Raw genomic sequence first — 24,955 nt, 5'->3', positions numbered from 1 at the left:
TTAGGCTTTTGATATGGGCCGGCGGTTAGGGTTGGGAGAAGGGTGGCCAGTTGGGTTGTAGTAGAGGTGGGGTTTGGCCGGGAGAGTTGGTGGGGTTATGGGTGGCCGGCGGATAACAAAGGGGGGGGGGGACGATTGGTGGGTATTACGAAGCCCTCACCTAGGGACTTCAATATCTCCAAGAACTCTTATACTCTCTCCAAACACATGGATGCATAATTTTTTATCATAAATATTCATTAGCCCTCAAAGAAGGAAATGAAGGCTTTAAATAGCCCAAAACAAAGAAAATACAAAAGACTCAATTGCCCTTAAGACATACATAGGACTAGGCCCTTAAGCGAGGGCCTAAACAAAAAAAATACAATAAACTCATAAAACATAATTCAATAATAAAACTAATACAATAATAATCAAAAGTAGATCGGTGTGATCGTAGCCGTAGATCGTCGGCCCTGCCTTATGTCCTCATCATTCTCCTGGGGTGGGAAAGAGCTCGACTCTGTCGAGTATGCGTCCTAGGTTCTTTCGTAGAATTCTAGTGTATATGGGTCGATCCGCTAAAGCTCATCACGTTCTAGCCATGTATCCTCAGACTCTGGTTTGCCTCTCCACCTTATCAGATACCTTCTTCGTCCACCATCTTTTGTGGAAATAATGTCATCACTTAGAATCATGTCAACCTTGTCCGCTATAGATATTTTGGGAATATTTGAGAGTGGAGGTAGGCTTGGGTTCTCATAGGATGGGTCACACAAGGCTCATTTTGCAATGGATTTGGTGGGTTGAACTCTTGACCCTCATAAGCTACTAAATCTTCTATGTTAAAGGAGGGATTAATGTTGAATTCTACAGGCAGATCTACCATGTAAGCATTGTCATTGATTTTCTTAATTATTTTGAAAGGTCTAACACTTTTAGCATATAACTTCTTAACAGTTCTTTGTGGGAACCGTTTCGGACGAATTTGTACCATCACTGAATCATCAACTTCAAAAGTTTTAAATCTTCATTTTAAATCAACATGTATAGTTAATTTTGCTATGTTCAATTTGGTTTGCAATTTTCTTATGCAATTCATGTAAATGCAATGCAAATGAGGATGCAAACTCAGAAATCCTATATCTAGAAAACATGGGTATGAGATCTAGAGTATGTCTGGGTTTGAACTCATAAACAATTTCAGTATGACTTAAGCAAGTGGTTCACAGAATTATTATAGGCAAACTCGGCTGTGGGGAGTTTGGAATCCCAATCTTTAATGTGTTCACCTACCGGGGACCTTAACAAATTATCTAAACTCCTATTGACCACTTCGGTTTGACCATCAGTTTGAGGATGAAAGGCTATGGAGAATTGCAATTTAGTGCCCATTTCATCCAGAGAGTTTTTCAAAAGTAACTGATGAACTTGACCTCCCTGTCAGATACAATGATTTGGGTAATCCATGTAATTTGACGACCTCATTGAAGTACATTTTAGCAATATGGGAGGCGTCAGATGTCTTGAAGCAGGGTAGGAAATGGGTCATTTTGGAAAAATGATCAACTACAACACAGATGGCGTCATTCCTACGAAAAGTTTTGGGCAAGCCTAGGACGAAGTCCATGCTGACATCTTGCCGCGAACAATTGGGAATAGGTGGAGGGGTGTAGAGGGCGGTGTTTGTTTGCGTTGCTTGGCCAATTGGCAAGTGTGGCACCTGCTAACCATTTTACCAACATCCCTCTTCAAACTGGGCCAAAAGAAATAGTACTCTACGGCTTCTATTGTCTTGTCACAACCAAAGTGCCCAGCGAGGCCTCTGGCGTGGAGTTCCTAAACAAGAAATTTTCTAAGGGACGTGCTAGGGATACAAAGCTTCTAAGCTTTGAAAAGATATCCATATTCTTGGAGAAAATCATCCACAAGGCTTGTGCTGCCTGTAGCCAGAAGAGAGTAAGTCTCCTTGAGGTCGAGGCATTCTAAATAGTCCTTTTTTATTTGCTCAAATCCTATGACTTCGGCTCTAATTTCAGTGGTGGCCATCATACAACGACTGAGAGCATCGGCAGCTTTATTTTCAACTCTCGCCTTGTGTCTAAGGGTATAAGTGTATTCTTGAAGGAATTCTACCCATCGACCGTAACATGCGTTCAACTTCTTTTAGGAGTTGATATAACGTAGAGCTTCATGATTTGAAAGATAATGAACTCTTGTGGGAGCAAGTAGTGTCGCAAATAATGAAGAGATTGGATCACCGCATAAAACTCTTTATCATATATGGAGTAATAGGGTGACCTTCCTGGGACAGGATTCTTCCAATTCTGACCCCCGAAGCGACACAGGTAACTTCGAAGACTTTGGTGAAGTTAGGAAGTCTCTTCACTTGGGGCTTCCACCATTCTTTTCTTAATATCTTCGAAGGCTTTGGTGGCAGCCCGGGTCCAGTGAAAATCACCTTTCTTGAGACAGTCAGTGATAGGAGATACAATTGTGCTAAAATTTCTAATGAATCTTCTATAAAAGGTGGTTAAACCGTGGAAACTGCGGACTTCTCGAATGTTTTGAGGAACAGGCCATTCTACAATGGATTTCACCTTCTCGGAGTCTGCAGAGACCCCTTGAACTGAAATAATAAAGCACAAAAAGATAACACGTTCAACAAGGAAGGTGCACTTCTTAGGATTTGCATAAAGTTGCTCCTTCATTAAGACTTCACAGACTTGCCTTAAGTGGTTTAAGTGTTGACTTACAGATTGAATATAGATAAGGATGTCGTCAAAGTAGACAACGACAAACTTTCTCATCAAATGGCGCAGCAGCTGGGTCATGATCCTTATGAAAGTGTTCGGGGCGTTACTCAACCCGAATGGCATGACCGTCCACTTATAAAGACTATCCTTGGTCTTAAAGGAAATTTTTCACTCATCACCGGGTCAGATCCGGATCTGATGGTACCCACTCTTAAGGTCAATCTTGGAGAATAGAGTGGCTCCCGTCATCATAGCAAGCATATCGTCTAACCTTGGGATAGGAAAACGATATTTGACGGTGATACTGTTGATAATACTGCTATCAACACATATTCTCCAGGAACCATCCTTCTTTGGTATAAGAAGGGTTGGGATGACGCAAGGGCTAAGACTTTCCTTGATAAAGCCTCGCTGCAGTAACTCATCTACTTGTTTCTTAAGCTCAACATATTTTGTGGAATTCATGCGATAGTGGGGCAAATTAGGTAGGAAGGCTCCAGGGACAAGATCTATAACATGTTGGATGTCTCTAAGCGGAGGTAACTGATCAAAAAGATCATTAGGGAAGATATCAGTAAACTTACTTAGTATGGATTAGACCTCCTGAAGGATTGGTTTATCAGACTCAATGAGAATTTCACGGCCAACCAAGGCATACGGGGTCCGCCTTGGGCTATCTCAAAGTCCAGAACATTGGAGATTACCAGGTTGAGTCCCTTCTTAGATTTGACAGGGTTGGGTTTAGGATCATCATTAACCCGGGGCTATGATGGCAGAAGCTTGATCTTTTTACCAGTATGTTCAAACACGTTGGTGTTTGAATGCCCATAGATGTGGACATCATTGTCAAATATTCTGGGGACGACCTAGAAGGATTTTTCCAACATTCGTAAGCATCACATCACACCAAACATTCTTCTTAGAGTCAACGAAGGAGATAGGTATGAGGCTTCGTTCTTTCACCTCTAACACAGTGGAGTTAACCCAAGTTATCTTATATGGGTTGGGGTGAGGGACAACAAACATACCAAGTTTAGACACCATGCTGGAGGAGACAACATTGATACAACTGCCACTATCCACTAAGACTTTACAGTTCTTATCCTTTATTTTGGTGTATGTGTGAAAGATTGCAGTCCTATGCCAGTCATCAGTGGCAACAGCTTGTGACAGTGCGCATCTCACCACGCAGATGTGAGAGGTATCTATTTTCCGTATGCAGTGGATGACAGCAGTGTCGTCATCCTCAATGAATTCACCATCGTCTTTCACCTGGTGAATCTGATCGGCCTCGAGTTCAGGTTCTTTCTCAGTGATTTCCTCAATGATAATGACTTTGTAGAGGCTTGAACACTAAGAGGCGATGTGCCCATACCCCTGGCATTGAAAGCACTTAGTTCCCGAGTGGGAGAGTTGTTTCCAAAGTTGGGACGGGGTGTGGGAGGACCAGAAGGTGGACCGGCAGGGTTTCCTAGGGTCAGCCGTGTAGTGGAACTACCGGAAGGTCTGTAGGAAGGCCTAGAGTCTTGGTGCTAACTAGGGTGTTGGGGATGGGTTTCCTCGAGATCTAACACTAGGTTCAAACATTTTATAGAGTAATAATGTTCCGGGCAAACAGTTCGTTGCGTAGATCCTCACGCAACCCAATACGAAACATGGGCAGGATTTGTGCGAGGGTGGTAGAGGTCTCCCTCTTACAGCGAATCAGATAATCATCAAAAGCTTCTATGTAATCATTGATTGGTTTGTTGCCCTGAGTCAACCTATTTCACCTATCTAAGAGCTGGGAAAGTACGAGGGAGGTAAGTACTTCTGCTTGAGCTCGTGCTTCATCGATGGCCAATCAGTGATAGGATATTCGTTTCGGGATTCTCTAAGGCTCTCTAGGTTTGACCAAAATTGACTAGCCATATCACTGAGTTTCATTTCAAAAAATCAGACTTTCTAGCCTCAAAGATATTGTACCACTTAAAGAAACTATCCATACCCTTAATCCAGTCCAAAAAGAGCTGGGGATCAAGGGCCATGTTGGCCTCACCAAAGGATTGAGATCAAGGGCTAAGAGAGATTCATCCGAAACAAAAAATTTGAGAAAGTACAAATTTGAAAAGTTTTATGATTATATGCATGATTGAAATTTAAAATTCAAATATTAATTATTATTATTTGAATTTTTAAATTTTAAATCTTTCCATTTCATGTGGGGAGATTATAATTTTATTAATTTCTCTTACTTTATTTGCTTTATCATTATTTGGAAGGTAAGGGGGGTGTTTGCTCTTTGATTGGAATCAATATTGGAGTGGTCCCACTCCCCTTTCCTCGTTGCTTTGAAAGTTTTGTTCTCTTTTATTTTCTTTTCTTAGGACTTGATGTATTTCCTTAAATATTTATTTTGATTAATGAAATTTAGCTTTTGATGTTTGAGAAAAATAAGTGGAGATTGAAATCTCTTGGGTATTATGTTTGGTGGTTGAAATCCCCTTGGTTGTGTGCTTGCTGGCCGACCTCTTTGGGTTCTTTCTGTTGGAAAGCTTAGGCACCCCCCTATCTCTTATTAGGCTCTCACCCAACCTCTCCTACTCCTTCCCCAACATTCCTAGCCTTTTTTCACAGGTTTTCCCACCTCCTATAGTCAGAAAAAAAAAATCCTTGAACCTCTTACAAGTGATCAACCAAAAACTAGGGCAACCTTGACCTAATGTGGCTCTCCTCCTTCCGCCACCCTCCAAACTCTTTGGATCCCAACAAAAAACTTCATTTGATATCTTCATAGATCCTCTTAATCCTTTTGGGTATTTGTAACTCTAAAATGCATCATAAGACCAATCCCTGAATAACATATATCAAGACTAGCCAAACAGCTCAAACTAGGTACCTTGACCTAGGCTTCGTATTAGTGTCCACTAAACAACTCTAAATCTATTGAATCTCCTCCAAAATTTCTTGATCATGTCCCCCTAATTTTCCAACTTTTAAGAAGATTCATGCCCTAAATCCACCCTCTATGCCATAGCCCTAAAGTTAAAATCCTACTGGTAGTTAGGGTTTGTTTGAACTAAGATCTTGGTTGGACCTCTTCTCTTGGCCTAGAGCTAGGTTTTCACACATCCTTAGCCACCCACATTATGGCAATTGAAATCCTTGTATCCACATCTCCAAGGCTAGGTAAGATGTGTCATTTGACAAATTACCTCTTGATATACTCGGGATACTTGATAGGAAGCAATTACAGCTACTAGTTTGGTTATGAAGTTGCGGTTCTAAACTTGTTAACTTTGATAGATTTTATCTGCTAGGCTGAGTCAAAATGACAAAGCCGTGGAGTCTTGATTTGTTTGACCTCACATTCTCCTTAATTCTCCTCAACTGTCAATCTATGACATTGAGCATTTGAGGTTCTTAATCGAGAATATTATCTTTATCATGGGATCACATTTATGGGAAGCCTAAATTTCTCGGATCATAGATAAACTCTTATAAGTCACGTAAAATAAATCTCTTGAAAATTTAAAATTGAATCTCACAATGTTCTTCTCAAAATCCAAATTGAGTAGTAGGAATCTTCGAATGTTTGAGCCTTTTTTATCCCAGACTATGCGGCATGTTAATTCTTTTATTTATCACTTTGCAGTTGCTAAGTTTACATCAAAATTGTCCTTTTTGTTTGGCATGTGTTGGATTTTGGCTTAGATGATGCTGTTAGGTGAGCTGTCAGGTGATATGAATTGAAGTAAATTCCCATCACCGAATGCATATACAATGTTTTAATGCTAGTATGATGCTTGAATTTTCATAGAAACTTTTTTATCCATTTTGTAAGGTAGGCTTTATAAAACTTGATAGCCTATTAGAAGCAACTAATGTTACTGTATGATCGAATTGTATGAAAGGGAATGGCATATAAAATTCGCTTCATATAATGTGCATATGCCAAATTTCTTCTAAATGAAGATGAACAAGATCTCTCTTTACCATTTAAAAACTTTAAAGCTCTAGTCAGCTCAGTTCAACCAACCCGAAATATGTCCCAATCTAATCCATATGTTGTTTAGAATGAAAATGAAAATGAAGATGAAAATGAAAATAAGGAAATAAAACATTAAGAACACAGAAAAAAGATATTTTAAATGGTTTGTAGATTAAGGCTTTGCTTGTGATGCTTTCTTACTGCTTTCTAAAGTAACTTTTTAGTACAAAAAATTTTGTATTAGAAAGTTGCTTTTGAAAGCATTAAGAAAGCTGTTTGACGGAATGGCGGGGATGGAGGCCCTCTCATCAACGCTGATGCCATTGGCCATCATAATGAGGAAAATGAGGGGGAACCGTGCTAAGTTGGCCTGGAGATCAGTTTAGGTGAGAGAATGAAAGAGAAAAAGATGGTTTTTTTTACGTGTTTAGTGTTGATGAAAATATTTATGGAGCTCTTATTTTTGCAAGTTCAACAAACATCCTCGGGTAGCCTAACCTAGGCCTGTCAAGCTCAAGCTAATTCCATTCTTGTTCTGTTTCTGCCCACTTTTTGATTATGTTAGCATAGTTGTGGCTTATTGATGTAGGACAAGCTCCATTAACAGATATCAACAGACCAATCTATAAGATTAAAGTTTTCAAATTCTTACAAGAACTCGCAACATGCAATTATGAGTTCTCTAACTCTTGCAAAAGAACTCGCATTATAATTATGTAAAAAAAAATCAAAATGAAAATGTGAATTTACCAAAATCTTAATTCCACAAGATCTTAAACAAGATGATTTTCACAAGATTTAATCGGAAGAAAACGTACCTTGATTCATGCTGAATTCATTGAATTCGAAACTACGGTTTTCTCTCTTTTTCTTTTCACTTTCTTTCTTTCATGAGTTAATTCTCTATGGAACAAACTAACCCCCATAATGAGAGAGAGAGATGACCGGTAGTTATTTCCTGCAAATTAGTATAATAACCGCTCATAGGAGTTATTTGATGAAACGGTCCATAAACGATTGATCAAAATATCTCTTCTTGACCAGTAGGATTTAAACATAAATAATTAAAATATTAATTAAATTTCAATAATTCAAATATATAGGCTACTTAATAGTTTATATAATTAGATATACATACTTAAATAATTATTGCGACATCTCGCATAATTATTATATTTAATTATTCTAGCACAATCTTCAATGGAAAGCCCATTAAAGCACTGTAGCAAAATAATTGAGCTAATAGTGAGAGACCTGATGTCCAAAATAGTAATCAACATAAATCTTAGCCCAATTAATTCAGGAAAGCCTCATAGATCCTGTAACATCCTCGACAAGAGTCTTTTTAACATTAAATACGACTGTTACTGTCACATTTCCATGTTTAATTAATCCATTTGTGATATTTCTTCCATAGGTACCTGAATGATGCAGATTACTACGGTGGGTTTGAGCAGGAAGACCTGGACCAACTATTTGACGCCATTAGAGCTAATTACAAAGCCTGGGTTTCTGGCTTTGCTCCATTGGCTGTAGGTGGAGATATGGATTCCATCGCAGTTCAAGAGTTTAGCCGGACTCTCTTCAATGTCCGCCCTGACATCGCTTTAAGCGTTGCACAGACCATATTCCAGAGCGACTTGAGAAACATTCTTGGCCTTGTGACTGTTCCTTGCCACATTGTTCAGAGCACCAAAGATCTTGCTGTTCCTGTAGTGGTGTCTGAGTACCTGCACAGGAACATTGCAGGTGAGTCCATTGTTGAGGTAATGCCATCAGAAGGCCATCTTCCACAGCTTAGCTCTCCTGAAATTGTCATTCCTGTTCTTCTCAGGCACATTAGGTATGATATTGAAGCTTGACATCTGTATTTGAATCACAAAACTTTGATGATGATTCTCTTGCAGTTGATTAGTGTGTGATTTGATTATTTGTAAAATTCTTCAATTATGTATCCTCTGATGACGATATGTGTAAGCAATAATTGCATCCTGTCTTTCCTGTCTTCTTTCACTTTTTACATTTTGCATTCCCTGGTTAGTTTTTATTTTTAATTTTTGTAAAGTGTTGCTATTGTTCAAAAATAAAAATAAAAACTCAGTTCTAAATAGTTTGCAGAGTTTTTTTTTTTTGGGTGTGTGTTTGGAGAATTCTACTGAATGACGAAGCAATGATTTTATCATGTTATCACCGCTGTGTTATGTGCTTGAGCTGAATTTTTATATGGCTTACTGGCAAATTATTCGGCTTGAAGTTTTGTAACATGAAAATGATATTCATCTTTGTGTATCCTTAAAAATCAGAGCCCTGCATTGAGCACCCATACCCACACCCACCCAATGGGTGGGTATGGGTATGCTCATAGACTTATGGGTGGGTATGGGTGGGTATTCAATATGGTGGATAAACCCTCAAGGAGATCATCCAGCCCATCTTCGAGGAGAAGTTCGTGCTCCAGCCCATCCATGTCATTACGATGATGCTCGACCTGATCATGAAGATGCATTTGCATGGGTTGGGCATCAATGTTGATTAGATTGACGAGGCCAAGGAGAACTTGAAGGCATACATGATCAAGTACGGCCATGGCCTTAACTTAGTCGTCGATGAAGATGATGATGATGGCATAATTGTTCTACCGATAGAATGATGACTTATGCGGCTTATTAACACGTTAGTCCAATGCACCGCAAGCTTCATATAACATATTGTGCTGCACTTTAACAACTTGTCCCCTACATCATTATATAAAACCATTTATTTTGTATTACAGGCATTTGGGAAATATGAAAATACATTTATTATGTTATTGCCTTCTACCTTTCAATTCTCTACAGGATTTCTTTTACGTCTAATATGCATGGGTATGGGTGGGTACTACATCCTGAAAAATATTATGAGTGGGGGTGGGTGGGCAATTATTATTATTATTATTTTGTTTTGATTCTTCTAACATTCTATCATTGCCACTCTTTAACTTTTAAATTTGGGATTTGTGTATGTGATAGTGTGAATTTATTTTAATTAGTCCACATGTCAAGACTTTATATCAAACTTGCCTGTTCACCGGCAGCCCCATAAAAAGATTTGTTACAGATTTTTTTTTTTATTTTTTTTCACTAAATTCGCCTAAAATATAAAGATGCTTTTTTCTGTGGGCGACTATATTCTGCATTTCAAAAAAAAAAAAAAAATACTTTTAAGAAAATTTATGATAGTAGAGAATTGTGTTTTAAATATGCTCTTAAATTTCATGTATAAATAGATAAATAAAATGAGCATAAAAATGTTAAAGTTTTTAAATAGAAAAATTGTTAAGGGAAAAAATCTCATGATTTGATTCAATTGAAATAGTTTTATTAGGTGAGTGTTAATTATAAAGATTTACTCATTCTCAAATTAGAATGATTATAATAGTACAAGATGCTAGTGAAAAATATCATGGAGTCAATTTGGGATGAGAAGTATATAGATGGTTATGGCTGAGCAATAATAGTGTGTGGCGACGACAATGACCAGCAGCGATGGTTCGACGGCAGTCTAGTGGTGGTCTGATGATAGCGGGCCAACGACGCGGCTAGGGTGGTAATTCAGCTCTCACAAGCTTGAATTCTAGCTCTCACAAGCACAATTTTACTTGTAAGAAGCCAATCAGGTAAAAAGTTTAAGAAATGCTTGGTTGATTCAAATAGCAAAAGGTTTTTTTTAAGGCTAGCTGGAGCATTGGCCAAAGCACAGCTTCACATAAACAAATCTTCTTTGGACTTTGCTATTTAATATAACATGATTGATTATATTTACCAAACAAGCGCTCAATTATTTCAAATTTGATCAAAGTATCTCATGAAAAATTATTCTGTGCGGATACCGGACGCTCCAAAGACAAATTAGAATGCGCAATGTCACATGGTACATAATGGTACCGAGCACCAATACCGAGCAAAAAATGACGTTGGAAGTTCTGATTGATCTCCAAACGCCGTCCGATGTCTGCACAGAATAATTTTTCGTTTGGCAGCCACAACGTCTGACAAATGGCGACGAGAAACCAGAGAAAGCAGTATGTTTAACAAGGAGCAGGCAGTAAAGTATCAGGTGATGATGAAGAACACAGATGTTTCATCTCAATCAAGATCAATCTTGACCTCTACCAAAGGACATACTAGAGGCCAAGTGCAACTTTCGGCCATGACAGTGGATTGGATTAGAGAATAAGTGTGGAGGCTAAGGCATTCCTTGTAGTATTTTGGTCCCTTACGAATGGCTCTCCAGCCTGGCTATGACACCAGGCACAAATGGAGTAATTATTACGTCCGGTCAAATCTGAACGTATCTGAATGTATACCGAGCAATACCGAGAGCTCAATACCAAGTTTCAGGTGTCGTGGCGCATGGTTATTGGTCTATGAACGTGTTCGGTGAAAGGACGTAATAATAGCTCCAAATGGAGACCCAAATCAGAGTTTTACAAGAGCATTAGAAATAAAAACAACTAAATTATATATTTTCAAGAATTTTAACTAATTTCCGTAAGTTTTCTCACAGGTTTCCAGCTTGTTTGACTTTAAAACAAGAACTAATGAAAAATTCCTTCAATTAACTCCATTTTATAAATTATCAACAAATGTTAGGCTTTCTGACATTCAGTTATAATAGCTCGTTATTGTCTTAAAAATTCTTACTTCAGAACACAGTAACACACTAATCACTGAAAAGATAAACAGGAAAGTTGATCAAACCAACAAAATGTTACAGGAAAACCTGGCACTTTCGCTGTCACATCAGTTCTCAAGCACCTTTGAGGAAGCTGGAACGGTTGATTTATCACTTTGGCCTTTGGCATCAAATTGGATGCCATCGAATATGACTTTAGAACTCCGATATTGGCTACCAAAGCCACTTCCAAAGCCCCACCCAAGGCCAAATCCTACTCCACAACCTCCACCTTCAGAAGACAAATGAAAGCAAGTCCAGTCATTTTAGAAAACCTTCGTAGTAAGAGCGAATAACTAAATGAATAGGAGCGCCTACCTATGCCCAGACCTAGCATAGGCAATGGCATTCCTACAGAACAAAAGCATATTAGAAATGAGCACAACAAAAAGAGCCAATAGATTCTATCCATATAAGAACTGAGAATCAACAAAAAAATAGCTAAAAGTCATTATAATTTTTAGAAAAAATGGTTAAAACTAAAACTTATCTTGTAGCTATTTTGGAAGGTAAAAGGCGTCTATCTATCATTCTAAATATATATATAACATTATAACAATAACAACTCAGCATTTGTTTATAATAGAACAGCTAAATTTGTGATTCTGAAGGGAGAAAATTGCAAGCCATCAGCATTTTTTTTTCTCAAGGAGTAAGAGTATTTATAAAATGGAGGCCTTACGATGACCCGGTTAGGAAAGTTGAGGTAGTAGATTTGACTTATGTTAAGAAATATAGAAATAGAACTAAAAAGACTTGGTTAGAAAATATTAGAAATGATATTTCTTTATTAGATTTAATTGAGAAATTGACTTTTAACATGACACAATGGAGAAAACGGATTCATGTAGCCAACCCCATGTAGTGGGACAAATACTTGATGTTGTTGTTATTGTAAAGAGTATTTATATCCATTAGTCGAATTCACAAACTTCAAAATATGTCTAGATTGTTTTATTCTTTAAGTATGAAATATCATATAGCTTAATTCTAGTTTAAATTCAGTGTAAAATAGATGACATCAACAAAGTATCATTAATAAGGGAAAAAAATACTAAAGTAAATATAGTTATTTGGTGAAGGACTAGATTACTTCAAATTCATTATCATCAACATATCACAAGCCTTCATACTTGGAAATATGGTTCTTTGGAGAAGTACACGATAACGTCAAATGATTCATAAGCACATCATCAACAACAACAACAACAACATCAAGCCTTTGTCCCACTACAAGGGATTGGCTACATGAATCCTTTTTCGCCATTGTGTCCTGTTAAAAGTCAAATTCTCATTTAAATTTAATAAAGAAAGATCATTTCTAATATTTTCTAATGAAGTCTTTTTAGGTCTACCTCTACCTTTCAGCACATCACTAAGATAAAATACCGAAGCAAAGAAACAAAAACTAACGTGGTAGTCTCTTACATATGTATCTCATGAACACAAAACCTGCAATTTCAGAAGTATTCATTTTATTAATGAAAATCTAACATAAAAAATGTGCAGTCCTCCATAAAATACTATTCATTCGGAAATGTTACTGCATGCATGATTATTACAACAACATGATGTCATTAAGGCATTTTTAAACAGAATTTAATTTTGTATTATACATGATGCAACTTTAATAACATACTAATTATCCAAAAAAATTCACAACCCGGAAATAACTAAGTAATTACATACTATAAAAATCACACTGCATCTAACAAAAATAATAGAGAGATAAGTTCAAGTCACAGGCCTCCAAAACCCCATCCAACTCCAAAACCGCAACCAATTCCAAAACCTGTTATAGAGAAACATGCAATGCATAAATTCACCTCATTCGAGAAGTGCTACGCTTGCAATATGTATAATTTGACTGAAATACGTACCCAAACCAATACCAGGGCCAGTGAAATTTGTAAGCACCATGTCTTGGGATCAAGAAAACTGAAAACTTGGGTGAAAAGTTGAGCCACATCAATATTTGATGAACAAAAATATAATGATAGTATTAATGGGCGATAATAATGATGAAATTTAATCAAGAGTGAACATTGACATTTAGTTCAGAGAGATGGAAGGAACATTGTTTAATGATCTAGAAGCTTTCATTAACTTGGAACATAAGTGTGGCTTGCGCTTGCTAAGGAGGAAATCCAAACAGGAAAGCAGATCAGCCAATCATTTTTCCACTATATAAAAAAATCAGAGCACTGTAATCATTTTTCTAAGTGAGATGATCAGTATGATTTTCAAAAATATGGTTTATAATATAAATATAATTACCTTATGGTGTAATTATCAAGAAACCAGTCAAAAAAAAATTATGTAGTTTAGGATGTATAATAGACAATCCTTTCTATAGAGCGTCTACTTCTTTGGCGCATGCAACTACTCGGTGACAACTCTAAACCACTATTTTTCAGGCTTCTTGTCCATTTATGAGGTTTCCTAAAGCCAAAGTAGTTTGGCTCACAGATATTTTGAGAATAGGGCAGATTATGCATCAATAAATAAAATAAATAAATAGATTGAAAGAAAAGTAAATAGATTGACAGATGTAAAACTTAAATTTAAGCATAAAAAAAATAGAGAATAGGGCTAAAGACCATGTTAACTACACATCAGAATTCAGAAATGAGTGGACGAAATATAGGGCAACTCCAAACAATGAGATAAGGCTAATGATGATGGCCACGATGATTACATAAATTTCAAGACAATTAGGAAAATTAGGTAACAAGAAATATACTGTAATGTTAATATACAAATAATAATATAGAAAATTAAGGAATACTTAGGTGTGATAGGTTTAAATATCAGCATCTTTTATACAAAAATTAATATTAGGGGCTCAAAATAGAGGTATCATGCAATAAGAGATTATTATGAAAATTTTGAAGTGAATTTCATAAATTGCAATTAGACTGGCTATTTTAAACCAATCTATGAGGTGGACGAGAAAAAATTAGTAACAACCAAGTTGTGTTTAATTTAAATGATAATGTTAAAATGAATCTGTAATAAAATGAGACAGAATAGATTGAGAAATGGAATGTCAGAGCAACGTCCATAAAAGAGGGAAGCTAAACTTTGCGGCTTTGGTATGTATGATGGAAGATAAATGATGCGCCATTAAAAAAAACTAAACAAAATTGAACACACGTGCGGAAGAATTAAATCAGAATAAGTAAATCAAAAATAGCAATGACAGAATTTTGTCTAAAAAATTTATGCAAAATAGATTTATCACCCCAAAAAGCACTTAAAAAGAATGAATGGATGATGGAGCACTCATAAAGTTGACCTCAATTAGAGATATTACTAACAAATATGTTGATGATGATGATGATGACAGGTTCTTTTCAAGTGCCTACTCAATCATTAGCGTTAGTGACTCCAACTTGTAAAATATTTAGCTACTGCTAATCTAAGCATTACAAAATAGAAAATAAAACAAACTCATATGCGCCAATGGTCATCTTTGAATACTACCAATTTAAATTTTAATATGGGACACATCTTATGCATGAAGTGGGCAGGCATACAATGGAATATAAATTCTCAACTCCAAACGCTTGATTCCCCTTATTGAAATAAAAAAACCTTATATGATCAAGCACAATTTTCAGCACAATACATTAATCTTGACGCAACTAAAGAAGAGAGATTAACGTTTAAATTTTCTTAAAAAATCAAGTAAATCCCCAAATGATCTCATAAGGAAACAAAAGCATCACCATAATGAGCAGCTCATTATCGATCCATTGACACTAAGATCACATGATTCATAGCCCAGATGGGCCAGATTCAAATCAAGTCAAGATGACCAGCACTAGCCTAACTAGGACCAACTCTCCTCCTTTATGCACAATTGAGGGCTATATATGATGGAGAAGGAACTTAAAATTCTCTTGATCGCTGATCTAGTCATGAATTTACATTTTATGTATTTTAATTTTTATGGAACACTATTTTATTTTATAGTTTTAATGCCCTATGATGGAAAACAACCCATGATCATGCTGGGTTCGATGCTCTCAGGTTGGTTCACACCAATGTCTTTCCACTTGTGTTGATCTTGCTCCTTAGTGGCTGGTTGGGTGATTCTTTGTGGGTTGTTTCTTTTCCTTAGTGGACTTGGCCCATTCCTTCCCGATGGATACTAGGGTTTTTTCTCTGTTGTCCACTCGGATTTCCTGTTGTTAGCTGCTCGATTTTCCACTTGATGTCTCCCTATGCAGAATGCTTCAGCTTCTCCTCTTGTGGGCTCATTTGAGTTTTTTTTTATTGATTGTTTTGGTGGCACATTTATATGATCTAGTAAATTGTATTCCCCCTTCTTTCTCTTATAAATTGGGGCTGGATTCCTTCGTGCAAAGAAGAGTTTTTGAAATGTGATCAATTAAAAAACCTGAGGGTTTTTTAGCTTGCGAATTGGTCTTCTCCCTATCCCCTATTACTTCGTCTCGGTCTTCTTTCTACTTCTTCTCTCCATGTTTCCCTTCCACCTGTATCGTTTTTCTCTAAACTATTGTGAGTTAATCATTTTAAATCCAAGAATTTTTTTCTAAGCTTACTACCTCTTCGCTACTTCTTCATCTCGGTTTTCTTTCTATTTCTTCCCTCCCCTTCCACTTGTATCTTTTTTCTCTAAACTATCACGAGTAATAAGTAGTGATGTGCCCTGTTCTTTTGGTATTTGCCGGAGGAGCAAGTCTTGTGTTGGTTCATAATTTCAATGTTGGATCATTGTTTTGTCCTTTTCTTTGAGCATCTTCCCTACTTTGTGTTTGCATGTGAGGTGATCATTCGTGGTAGTATATTTTATGAGTTTTGTTTTTTTTATTTTTTATTTTAACTTTCTTGCGACTTCCTAACCATTTTCCCATTTGTGTTTCATGCTAAGTTTGCATCATTTGGTGTTTGTTTATGTGTTATTGAAAACAAGTGTTTTATTTGCATACCTAGTGTTCTCCTACTTGATTTAAGAACTTAGTTAAATTTACATCAATTTGATATCAAAGCCTTCGGTTGCATTAATCGCAACCCTTGAAGTTGCCCAAGGGGCCATTAGAACAAGCCCCCAAATACATGTCATTGTGAACAATGCATTTTCGTTGTCAGATTTTGTCAGTACACACTCATTATTTTTCAAATTGGTTATAAATTTTTTTACCTATCAAAGCCATTACAACCTCCCCATACCTTCGTTTAACAAGGGATTTTTTTGGCAAATGTTTTCCCCTAAAGAGAAACATTCCAACTACCTTAAATCTAATCGATGAAACTTCTTGAAATTATTCATGCAATTTGATTATAAAAACTTTAATTTATCATCTCCATTAGACTCATGATATCAAGATGTCTTATATTTAGTTCATTAATCAAAGATGTAGTCAGTGGTGATTATCATTAGACCACCAATGACCGCCCGAATTAGTCTGGAGCATCGTTCATCTGTTTTTTTATCATGAGATGGTGCAATCTATGACTTCACTTTCTCGACAATCATCTCCTACAAGATCCACACTGCAACATTACTTGCTTAGTAGTCATCATCACATCAAGACTTGCACAACAACCTCACTTGCATAATCCCCTTCGATCTAATCATTGTTGTATCAAGAATAATGTTGCGAATTTGTTTGCATCATAGTCATTTATCCCACTTCATACATTACAACCTCATTTACTTTGTGGTCAACATCACATCAAGAATTACAATGTAGCATTGATTGTATTTCAACTAGCACCCTAAGATCAATACCACAACCTCACTTATATCATAGGTTATTTATCAAGACTTTCACAACAAAATTACTTGCATCATATTCATCCCCCTCAAGCCTTGCATCACAACAAGTGAGACTTGCATTGTAACCTCACTTACATTGCGAACATCATCATATTAGGATCTACTCTACAACATCAAATGTACCGCAACCATCCCAAATAAGACCTCCAAGCAAAATTTCCCCCATAAGGCCTTCAACACAATCATTTCCAACAAGACATGTCAAAGCCATCTCAACTTAAACCTTAGCCACAACCATCTTCATCTAGTATTATACTACAATTACTTCTAGTTACATTGTAACCCTGATATTTCATACATCAACAATATTAACAACTATTGTGCCATCTACATTTCCTTTATTAATTTTTTGTAAAAATCTTGAATTAAAATCACTCCAATAGCTTAGAGATGAATCACTCTTGTACTATTCTTTTTGCAAATAGTGAATGTTGTTTGATTACACTAGTCGACGTCAATTTATCTTTACAATTTTTTCCAAGAAAAAGTGTTTCTATTGTTTCATTACGCTAGGCAAAAGAAAATGTCTCTGATCTCCTTTTACTTGAGTAATTGTGTATGGGATAACAAAATACCAGAGTAATCAACTTCATAATTGTGGGGACAATATACCCAACATGGTGGCATGAGAAGAAACCCACTGCTTCCCTCAATACCAACATTATATCCTCACTTGCCAAAGTAAAAAATATTATTCATGCAGCTTCACCACTTATTCAGTAGCTAGCAGTGTCACCTGATTCATATTCAACATCTCTACGCAACCTCTACAACCCCATTTTAACTTTATACAACTATGCAGATTCATGGTCATGATCTCGAAAGGGTATCAGAAATACCAATGGCTATCAAGATGGATCCTGCTCACTCTTTACTTAATTGATTTTGTGTGTCGCATCAGAAATACCAATGGCTGCCAAGATAGATCCTCATTCCACCAATTTGCAAAACGGTACGTAAACGAGCAGGCGCTGAAAACATAATACCCTAAAAAAATGCTAACAACTCAAATTTGAATCTTTCCAGCAAATTCGTTTAGCCAAATGCCAATCTATTCATAAAATCCCCAAACAGGTCCAATTCCTGGCAGAATTTGCTTGTCTATGTCCTAGAAAAATCCCAACTGGGCTGAAATAAACATCATTGTCCATAAGTCCATGGACAGAGGCACAAGAAGTGGATCTACAGAAGTGGAATAAATAGAAGAAAGCGAGGAGGAGGAAACTGGAGGCTGTCGATTGGCTAAAGGGAGAACGCATTACCGGTTTGACTAAGAGCTTGGTCGACCGTGAGAGCCTCAGTGAATGAGGCGGACTCCAAGCGATGGCCAGCGGCCAAAAAAATCACTGTAGTCGCTTCCAGGCAGTCGGCAAATGAGTGGACACCTCAGGAAACGTTGAGCAGTATCTAGGGCAAGGTCACAGAAATCAGAAAGGGGACAAACACGGATTTTTTTATTTATTTATATATTTTTATTTTTTGCATACCAAACATTTAAAATTACAACATTTACTTATTTAACATCTAAAGTTATTTATTTACTATTATGTCATCTCAAAATTCTTAACCTCATTAAAAAAAAAAACACTATGTTCCCTCCTGTCAAAGGCAAACCCGAAAGAGCGTGGAAATCTCCTCTCTTCTTCGTTGATACTGGAGTTGCTCACTCTCGCACATTCGTCTTCTCTAGGCCGCTCGAAGATATCCCAATTGAGTTGTATCGTCCGAATGCGAATTCCCACACTGCTCCTCTTCTCCATTTTGAGACTCCCATGTGGCTAGTCTTCTTCCTTTCGCAACACCGCCATCGCGGAATCGCTCCCATTGGTTTTAGGTATTTTCTTAACCCTTTGCATTAGAAAATGCACAGGAAAATTCAATCCAATGTTTCGTTGATTACCTTGGATTTGGCTTTATTCTATACAATGTTATGTTTCATTGTTTACCTTATATTTAAAGCTTTCCATCTTTGTCCCTCAACATTAGTTAAGAACAACACAATCCACCATGAATGTTAGCTTATGCAAAGTTTCAACATTTATGAAGCATATGCCAAGCATAGTAGAAATTTGGATTTTCCCAAACTTCCCCTCCAGCTTTTGTACCATGACGTGAATAATTCATGATAACAACTGATTAGGAAAACTTATACTACATGATTTCAAAGTGGTGTTATTTAATAACATAATACTGGGTAAAGCATATAGTTTAAGTCAGTTTAATCCCAATATAATCTCTGTTTCGTTCATTACCTCTAACGCTAAAATTGTACTTGCTATTATGAACTGCAACAATGTGTGCTCTATTATCTTTAAATATGGAGGATATTGGACTGGGGTAAATAAAGATGAAATATGTTAGAGGAAGCAGAAAACTTTAAAGTTTAAGAGAGGTCAAATCAATTTGTTATTATTCAAAGAACAAACTAAAGCATTCTGTCGGTGACTTATGGGTCATACATACGATTTACACTATCATTTTAATGGCACGTCGCCTAAAATTTATATGTCAATTAGGAGTGATACATATGTAATGGACATGCTTTTAGGTTGCTATGATGGCAATAGAATGGAGGTGGTGGCTGCAGTGAAAGATCCAGAAGAAGATATGGGTCATGCAGATGACATTCAATATGACGATATGCAAGATTTAAGTGTAAACAGTAGAGTGAACAATGACATAATTGTAGATGGTTTGTGTGATGGTTCTTTTGCGGCCCAGGTTGAATAAATACAGATTGTATGTGTTGGTTCGCAATATGAGGATTCATTATGTTTTAAATAAGCTATTTGTTCCAAAGCAATTTTAGAAAACTTTGCAATAAAGATTAAAGCTACTTACAAATCAATAGTTATTGCTACATACAGATACCGTGGATGTCCATGGAGAATATGTGCTTCATTATGTTTAGATGGAAATTCATTCGAAGTTAGAAAGTTACAGTCAACACATTTATGTGGTCGATGCAATTCTTTGGTTATCATAGAAGTACTTGCAATGAACCAATGAACTTTGAGTGAGAAGATATTCATACTTATGTATGTTCAAAATTACCCATTCGGCGGGTTGATTATAATTCTGGTCCTGATTAAATTGTCTTAAATAGTACTTCTTAAATATTGCATTTTGTTTTACTTCTTAGTCAAAAACTTTATATGAGTTGAAGTTACAATAAATTTGAGTACTGCTAGTGTTATGAGGTGGAGGAAGATTCCACTTTTTCATATTTGATATTGATATTATCAACTGCAAATTGAACCCTTTTAAGTGGGATTGCTAATCCTATTCCAACATATTTGTGATTTTTTGCCATAGAAGTGACCAAGTCACTTGATAGCAAATCACAAATAGGAAAGCCTTTGTTGACAGTTGACACAAATTCTATATAGAACATAGAATAATTTTGCCAACTGAAACAACATAGAATGCTTTTGCTAACTAAAACTTGAAATTGGCAACATGCCTGCAATTCATAACATAGAATGCTTTTGCTAAATGGTAATATAGAAACCCAAATATATTGATTAACTAAAAATTACATTGACTCACACAACAAAAAATCAAAGTTACATTGACTCAGTGTTACATTGATTGACAAAAAAATTACATTTACTCATGCTTACATTGATTGAGTAAAAATTATATTGATTCAAAGTGACATTTACTCACAGCAATATTTACTTACAATGAACTCTACAATAAAATTTAGAATAATCGCTATCACCAACAAGATTTTTATTTATAACAGTTCGGCTCTAACTGAAACAACATGCATTGTGTTGCTTTCTACAACATTTGAACTTCGGTAATTACTATCATACGACAATTCATTAAGTTCATCACACTATCGAAATAACCGCAATCATCTTCTAATATATTTCGGGAGCATCTGTAGAATTTTCTTCCTCTACTACTTGATTGGTAAGATGTATATATTGTAAATTGTAAGTAGCAATGACAATATATTTGATTACTTGGGTTTTTATTGGCGTTGTCGAGTCAAACTCATTTTAGATTGCCTTCATAAAAGACACCTCAAAAAAAAATTGCTCTTGTTGGAATGAAGACATGAGAAGTAAACAATTGCCTTGGCATTTCATTCATTCATAAAATACACCATTTCATATTCTATCAAAAGATAATGCATTGGTATTTCATCAAAAACCTATTGTGCATCTCTAAATTTACAAACACAACATAGTAAATTAAGATATGAGAAGTAAACCCTAAACAACTAATAGAGAAGATAAACATCAACAATAAAAAGTAAAAACTGAGGTTAAACTGTTACAAAAATAACTTGAAAGAAGAAGAAAAACCGAAAAGTCATACATTGTCGACCTAAGAAATACTTGGCATGTGAAACATTTGAACAGGGCGAAATCATTCGAGAAGTCACGGCTTCGAACTGAGAAGAGGGATAATAAGAGATTACCTGATAAGAACGACCAAAACGGACATACGGTGCGAACAGGCTGAAGACGGAGTACTATAATATATTTAAAATAAGTGTTTTAGGTGTTATATTAGTAAATAGAATAGTTTAGGTGTTAAATATGTATTTTCAACAGTTTTAGGTGTTATATATGTAAAAATCACTTTTTCAATATAAAACATAAATAATGAAAATATTAAGATTTATACATTTACTATTAAATTTATTACTTACACATGTAGTATTTTTAATATTCAAATAAAACAAAAAATAACTCCTTTCTGGATACCCATCACCCCGTCACTGTGCCGCCACTTCTATTAATTATTCTTCGTTAGTAGTCAACCTTATTGGTCACCATTAATGCTTCGGTTGGGACTTCTTTCTAATGGCTTATTAAAACAATTTTTTAGCATCAAAATTTTAATTTTGTACTAGAAAGTTACTTTTAACAACATTAAGAAAGCCGTTCCAAACGAAACCTAAGCCTTACCCCTCATGAGCCCAATCACTTCCATATTTGATGGAGCTTGCAAGCAAGAATACGTATAGGTCCAAATAGTAAGAGAAGGCATCAAAGGTCCTAATAGCAACAAGAGTAAATAGAATTCACATAACGGGTTCAAGTGATATTGACCAATGAGCTTGTACGTAGCGAGTTCTATTAAGGTGAGCGGTAACTTATGGATAGGCTAGTGCCAAAAAACTATCCTAACAATACTTCATTTCGGATGACTGCGTAGTCTCTTTAACTTATGATATATTCTCTAAAAATTGTTTTGATCAAGCACGAATCTCGAGGCAAAACCGAACCGGAAACTTCAAAAATTAAATATGGCAGCATTTGAACTCCGATTTCAGCAAGCTTATAATCAAACTGAACGTCTCGGAAATACAGACCCAACGACACCAAATTCAACTCAATCCGAGCCCAAATGAGCCCAAATCAAGCGCCCGAAGTGCTGTTGGAAAGCTCGTACTACAATTTGAGTCACCAAATAGTCTCCGATTTTAACGAGCTTATAGTCGAATCGAACGACTCGACGAGACGAATCCAACGAGCCCTAGATCGCTGAATTCCGACATCACTAAGGCCTTCAAATGTCCAACGAACTGTGAACGTTCGAAGGATTCAATATCAGTCGTCCATTCGGCCACTCCCTATTTGCCCATGATTTCACACCTATTTACGGGCTATGCCACTCTAGAAAAAATATAAATAGACCCCTCATTTCTCATAAGAGGGTACCCCAAGCAAGAAGAAGAGAAGAGAAGGATATGAGAGAATAACTCCTCCTCGATCATCGCCGGAGTTCTTCCCGTTGTTAGAACGACGCCAGATTCCCACCGGACGCCCGAGTGACGCCAGGATCTTACTCGACACCGAAACTCAATACGACTTCCGAACGACATCTGAGTTCTGCCCAGTTCCCTTAGTGACGCCGAAACTCTGCTCGACTTTGTAACTGAATTTCAATACAGAAGAAACTCATTGTAATCTGATCATCCTAACTTGTTGGACGAATCAACCTCTTGTATCTCAAACTACACTAGTGAAACTTTTCAAATTACATAGAATGATTATCACTGGTTTTTCTAGGGGAGGAATGCTTTTACAGGCTGAAGAAGTATACTGGAGGATGCCACCTGAAATACTGACTTCCATATGCAATGATTCTGTTTCCTTCTTATGCAAGAGGGAGTGTTTCCCAGCTGCATTGGAAGTTTACATCTTGATGAGATTGAAAGGTTTGACAGTTTGGAGTAAGTCATACTATATTCTCCTTAAGAGCCTCATAAATAGTAGAAATGGTTTGATTGTTGAGATGATTTTCTGTGACGTCATAAAGGCATGCAGAGTTTTTGAGCCTAGGATGGTAAACATTATCTGTCTCTACCTTTGCAAAAAGAAGGTGGAAGAAGCAATTCACTTTTTAGCTGGTTTGAGTAAAAGAAATATTTCTCTTGGTGTTCTGACAGTAGTTGTCAACACTCTTAAGGAAAAGGGCAGAGTTCAAGAAGCACTTGATTTTCTCTTGGAAGCAGAAGAAAGCACTGCTTCTGCAGATGAAGTTGTATATTCTATCCTTGTGGATGGATTTTGTAAGGTAGGATCTCTTGAGAAGGCTTTATATCTTTGCTCAAACATGAGAAAGATGGGCATCACTCCAAATATTGCTACCTACAACTCAGTGATGCATGGTCTGTGTCGTGAAGGATGTTTGGTTGAGGCATTCAGAGTATTTGATTCTCTGGAGTGTAATGGTTTATTTCCTACCGTTGTTACTTATGCTACTCTTATAGATGCTCTATCTAGAGAAGGGTTCCTTCAAGATGCAAAGCATTTGCTTGGAAGAATGGCTATTATTGGCATCTCTCCTAATATACGCATTCTCAACTCCCTCATAAACGGATATTGCATATTTGGTCTTTTAGAGGAAGGCATAAAATTATTCAAAGATTTGGCTGGGTGCTCCTTCGAACCAGATGGCCTCACTATCAGTTCTCTCATATATGGCTATTGTACCAAAGTTGAAGAAGGGAATCATTACTTCAATTCTATGAGGTCTGTTCATGGCATTGAACCGGGCCCTGATCACTACACCTGCATGGTTGATCTGTTTGGCCATGCTGATCTCCTGCAAGAGGCATTGAACTTGATCAACTCCAGTCCGGATGGCCCCCATTCAGCAGCATGGGGGGCTCTGCTCAGTGCTACTGGGCAACATTTAAATTGCAATATGGCAAAGTTTGCGTCTGATATACCCGAGGCTTCAATGGAGAGAAAAGTTGCTAATTTTGGAAATATTGAGAACAAAATCTTCGATCCGGGAATCTGTTTTCTGCAACAATCTCTTTTTCAATAATGCGTCTCGACGGAGTCGAGCCTTTTTACGCTAGGGGAGAATGATGCGGTGCATTTTAAGCTAGGATAGTCCTTAGGAGTACTTTATCCATTTTGTTCTAGAATACTCTTTTGCTCTCATAAGTAGGAGGTCTTGTAGAAGAAGAAAGGCATTTAATGATATATACATCCCTTTGAAGCTTGTGAAGCTCTCTTCTTCTTCTTCTCTGGATTAGGAATCCTAAAATCCTTCTTGCAGGTATCATCTTCCGACGATCTACTACATCACAAACACCAACCAAGTGAACCTCCAAGCTCGCCCCCTTTCGCACGCAAGCAGAATTGAATCGCATGAGCAACCACCTTTGACCTCTCTCTCTCTCTCTCTATCTCTCTCTCTCTCTCTATCTCTCTCTCTCTCATGACTCTCTCTCCAATCATGCTAATT

At 36.7% G+C, this 24,955-nt stretch overlaps 4 protein-coding genes across 5 annotated transcripts; 2 read left to right on the top strand and 2 right to left on the bottom strand.

Annotated features, from left to right (window-relative positions):
• Nucleotides 1–2,351: 2,351 nt before the first annotated feature.
• Nucleotides 2,352–2,690, bottom strand: LOC110115657 (uncharacterized mitochondrial protein AtMg00860-like). Its single transcript, XM_020848959.1, has one exon. The coding sequence runs from the start codon at nucleotides 2,688–2,690 to the stop codon at nucleotides 2,352–2,354; it is 339 nt and encodes a 112-aa protein (XP_020704618.1).
• Nucleotides 2,691–2,792: 102 nt separating this feature from the next.
• On the top strand, nucleotides 2,793–8,723 carry LOC110115658 (probable esterase D14L). Its single transcript, XM_020848960.1, has 2 exons — nucleotides 2,793–2,936; nucleotides 8,109–8,723. The coding sequence occupies exons 1-2, from the start codon at nucleotides 2,793–2,795 to the stop codon at nucleotides 8,565–8,567; spliced, it is 603 nt and encodes a 200-aa protein (XP_020704619.1). The 3' UTR covers nucleotides 8,568–8,723.
• Nucleotides 8,724–11,282: 2,559 nt separating this feature from the next.
• LOC110115673 (protein TRIGALACTOSYLDIACYLGLYCEROL 5, chloroplastic) lies at nucleotides 11,283–18,657 on the bottom strand. 2 transcript variants are annotated; one of them, XM_020848977.2, is made up of 5 exons: nucleotides 18,490–18,657; nucleotides 13,299–13,363; nucleotides 13,166–13,210; nucleotides 11,737–11,769; nucleotides 11,283–11,650 (listed from the first exon to the last, which is right to left on the bottom strand). In XM_020848977.2, the coding sequence occupies exons 2-5, from the start codon at nucleotides 13,336–13,338 to the stop codon at nucleotides 11,487–11,489; spliced, it is 282 nt and encodes a 93-aa protein (XP_020704636.1). In that variant the 5' UTR covers nucleotides 13,339–13,363; nucleotides 18,490–18,657; the 3' UTR covers nucleotides 11,283–11,486. The 2 variants fall into 2 exon arrangements, with proteins under 2 accessions (XP_020704636.1, XP_020704635.1); XM_020848976.2 differs by having other exon boundaries at nucleotides 13,299–13,356.
• Nucleotides 18,658–19,759: 1,102 nt separating this feature from the next.
• LOC110115659 (pentatricopeptide repeat-containing protein At4g11690-like) lies at nucleotides 19,760–24,529 on the top strand. Its single transcript, XM_020848961.2, has 2 exons — nucleotides 19,760–19,948; nucleotides 23,282–24,529. The coding sequence occupies exons 1-2, from the start codon at nucleotides 19,760–19,762 to the stop codon at nucleotides 24,527–24,529; spliced, it is 1,437 nt and encodes a 478-aa protein (XP_020704620.2).
• The last annotated feature ends 426 nt before the right edge of the window (nucleotides 24,530–24,955 follow it).

This window comes from Dendrobium catenatum, unplaced genomic scaffold (genome assembly GCF_001605985.2).
Source record: "Dendrobium catenatum unplaced genomic scaffold, ASM160598v2 fragScaff_scaffold_1449, whole genome shotgun sequence".
Taxonomy (NCBI): Eukaryota; Viridiplantae; Streptophyta; class Magnoliopsida; order Asparagales; family Orchidaceae; genus Dendrobium; species Dendrobium catenatum.
Note: the sequence above shows the minus strand (reverse complement) of the source record. Positions and strands in the feature narration are given on the sequence as shown.

Coding starts and splice junctions, on each gene's coding strand:
- LOC110115659 (XM_020848961.2), top strand. CDS start 19,760: ATGGACATGCTTTTAGGTTGCTATGATGGCAATAGAATGGAGGTGGTG. Junction 19,949..23,281: donor ATGGTTCTTTTGCGGCCCAG/GTTGAATAAATA, acceptor ATGCTTTTACAG/GCTGAAGAAGTATACTGGAG.
- LOC110115657 (XM_020848959.1), bottom strand. CDS start 2,690: ATGAAGGAGCAACTTTATGCAAATCCTAAGAAGTGCACCTTCCTTGTT.
- LOC110115658 (XM_020848960.1), top strand. CDS start 2,793: ATGGCGCAGCAGCTGGGTCATGATCCTTATGAAAGTGTTCGGGGCGTT. Junction 2,937..8,108: donor GGTCAGATCCGGATCTGATG/GTACCCACTCTT, acceptor ATCCATTTGTGA/TATTTCTTCCATAGGTACCT.
- LOC110115673 (XM_020848977.2), bottom strand. CDS start 13,338: ATGGTGCTTACAAATTTCACTGGCCCTGGTATTGGTTTGG. Junction 13,211..13,298: donor TGGCCCTGGTATTGGTTTGG/GTACGTATTTCA, acceptor TCTCTATAACAG/GTTTTGGAATTGGTTGCGGT. Junction 11,651..11,736: donor TATGCTAGGTCTGGGCATAG/GTAGGCGCTCCT, acceptor TGTCTTCTGAAG/GTGGAGGTTGTGGAGTAGGA.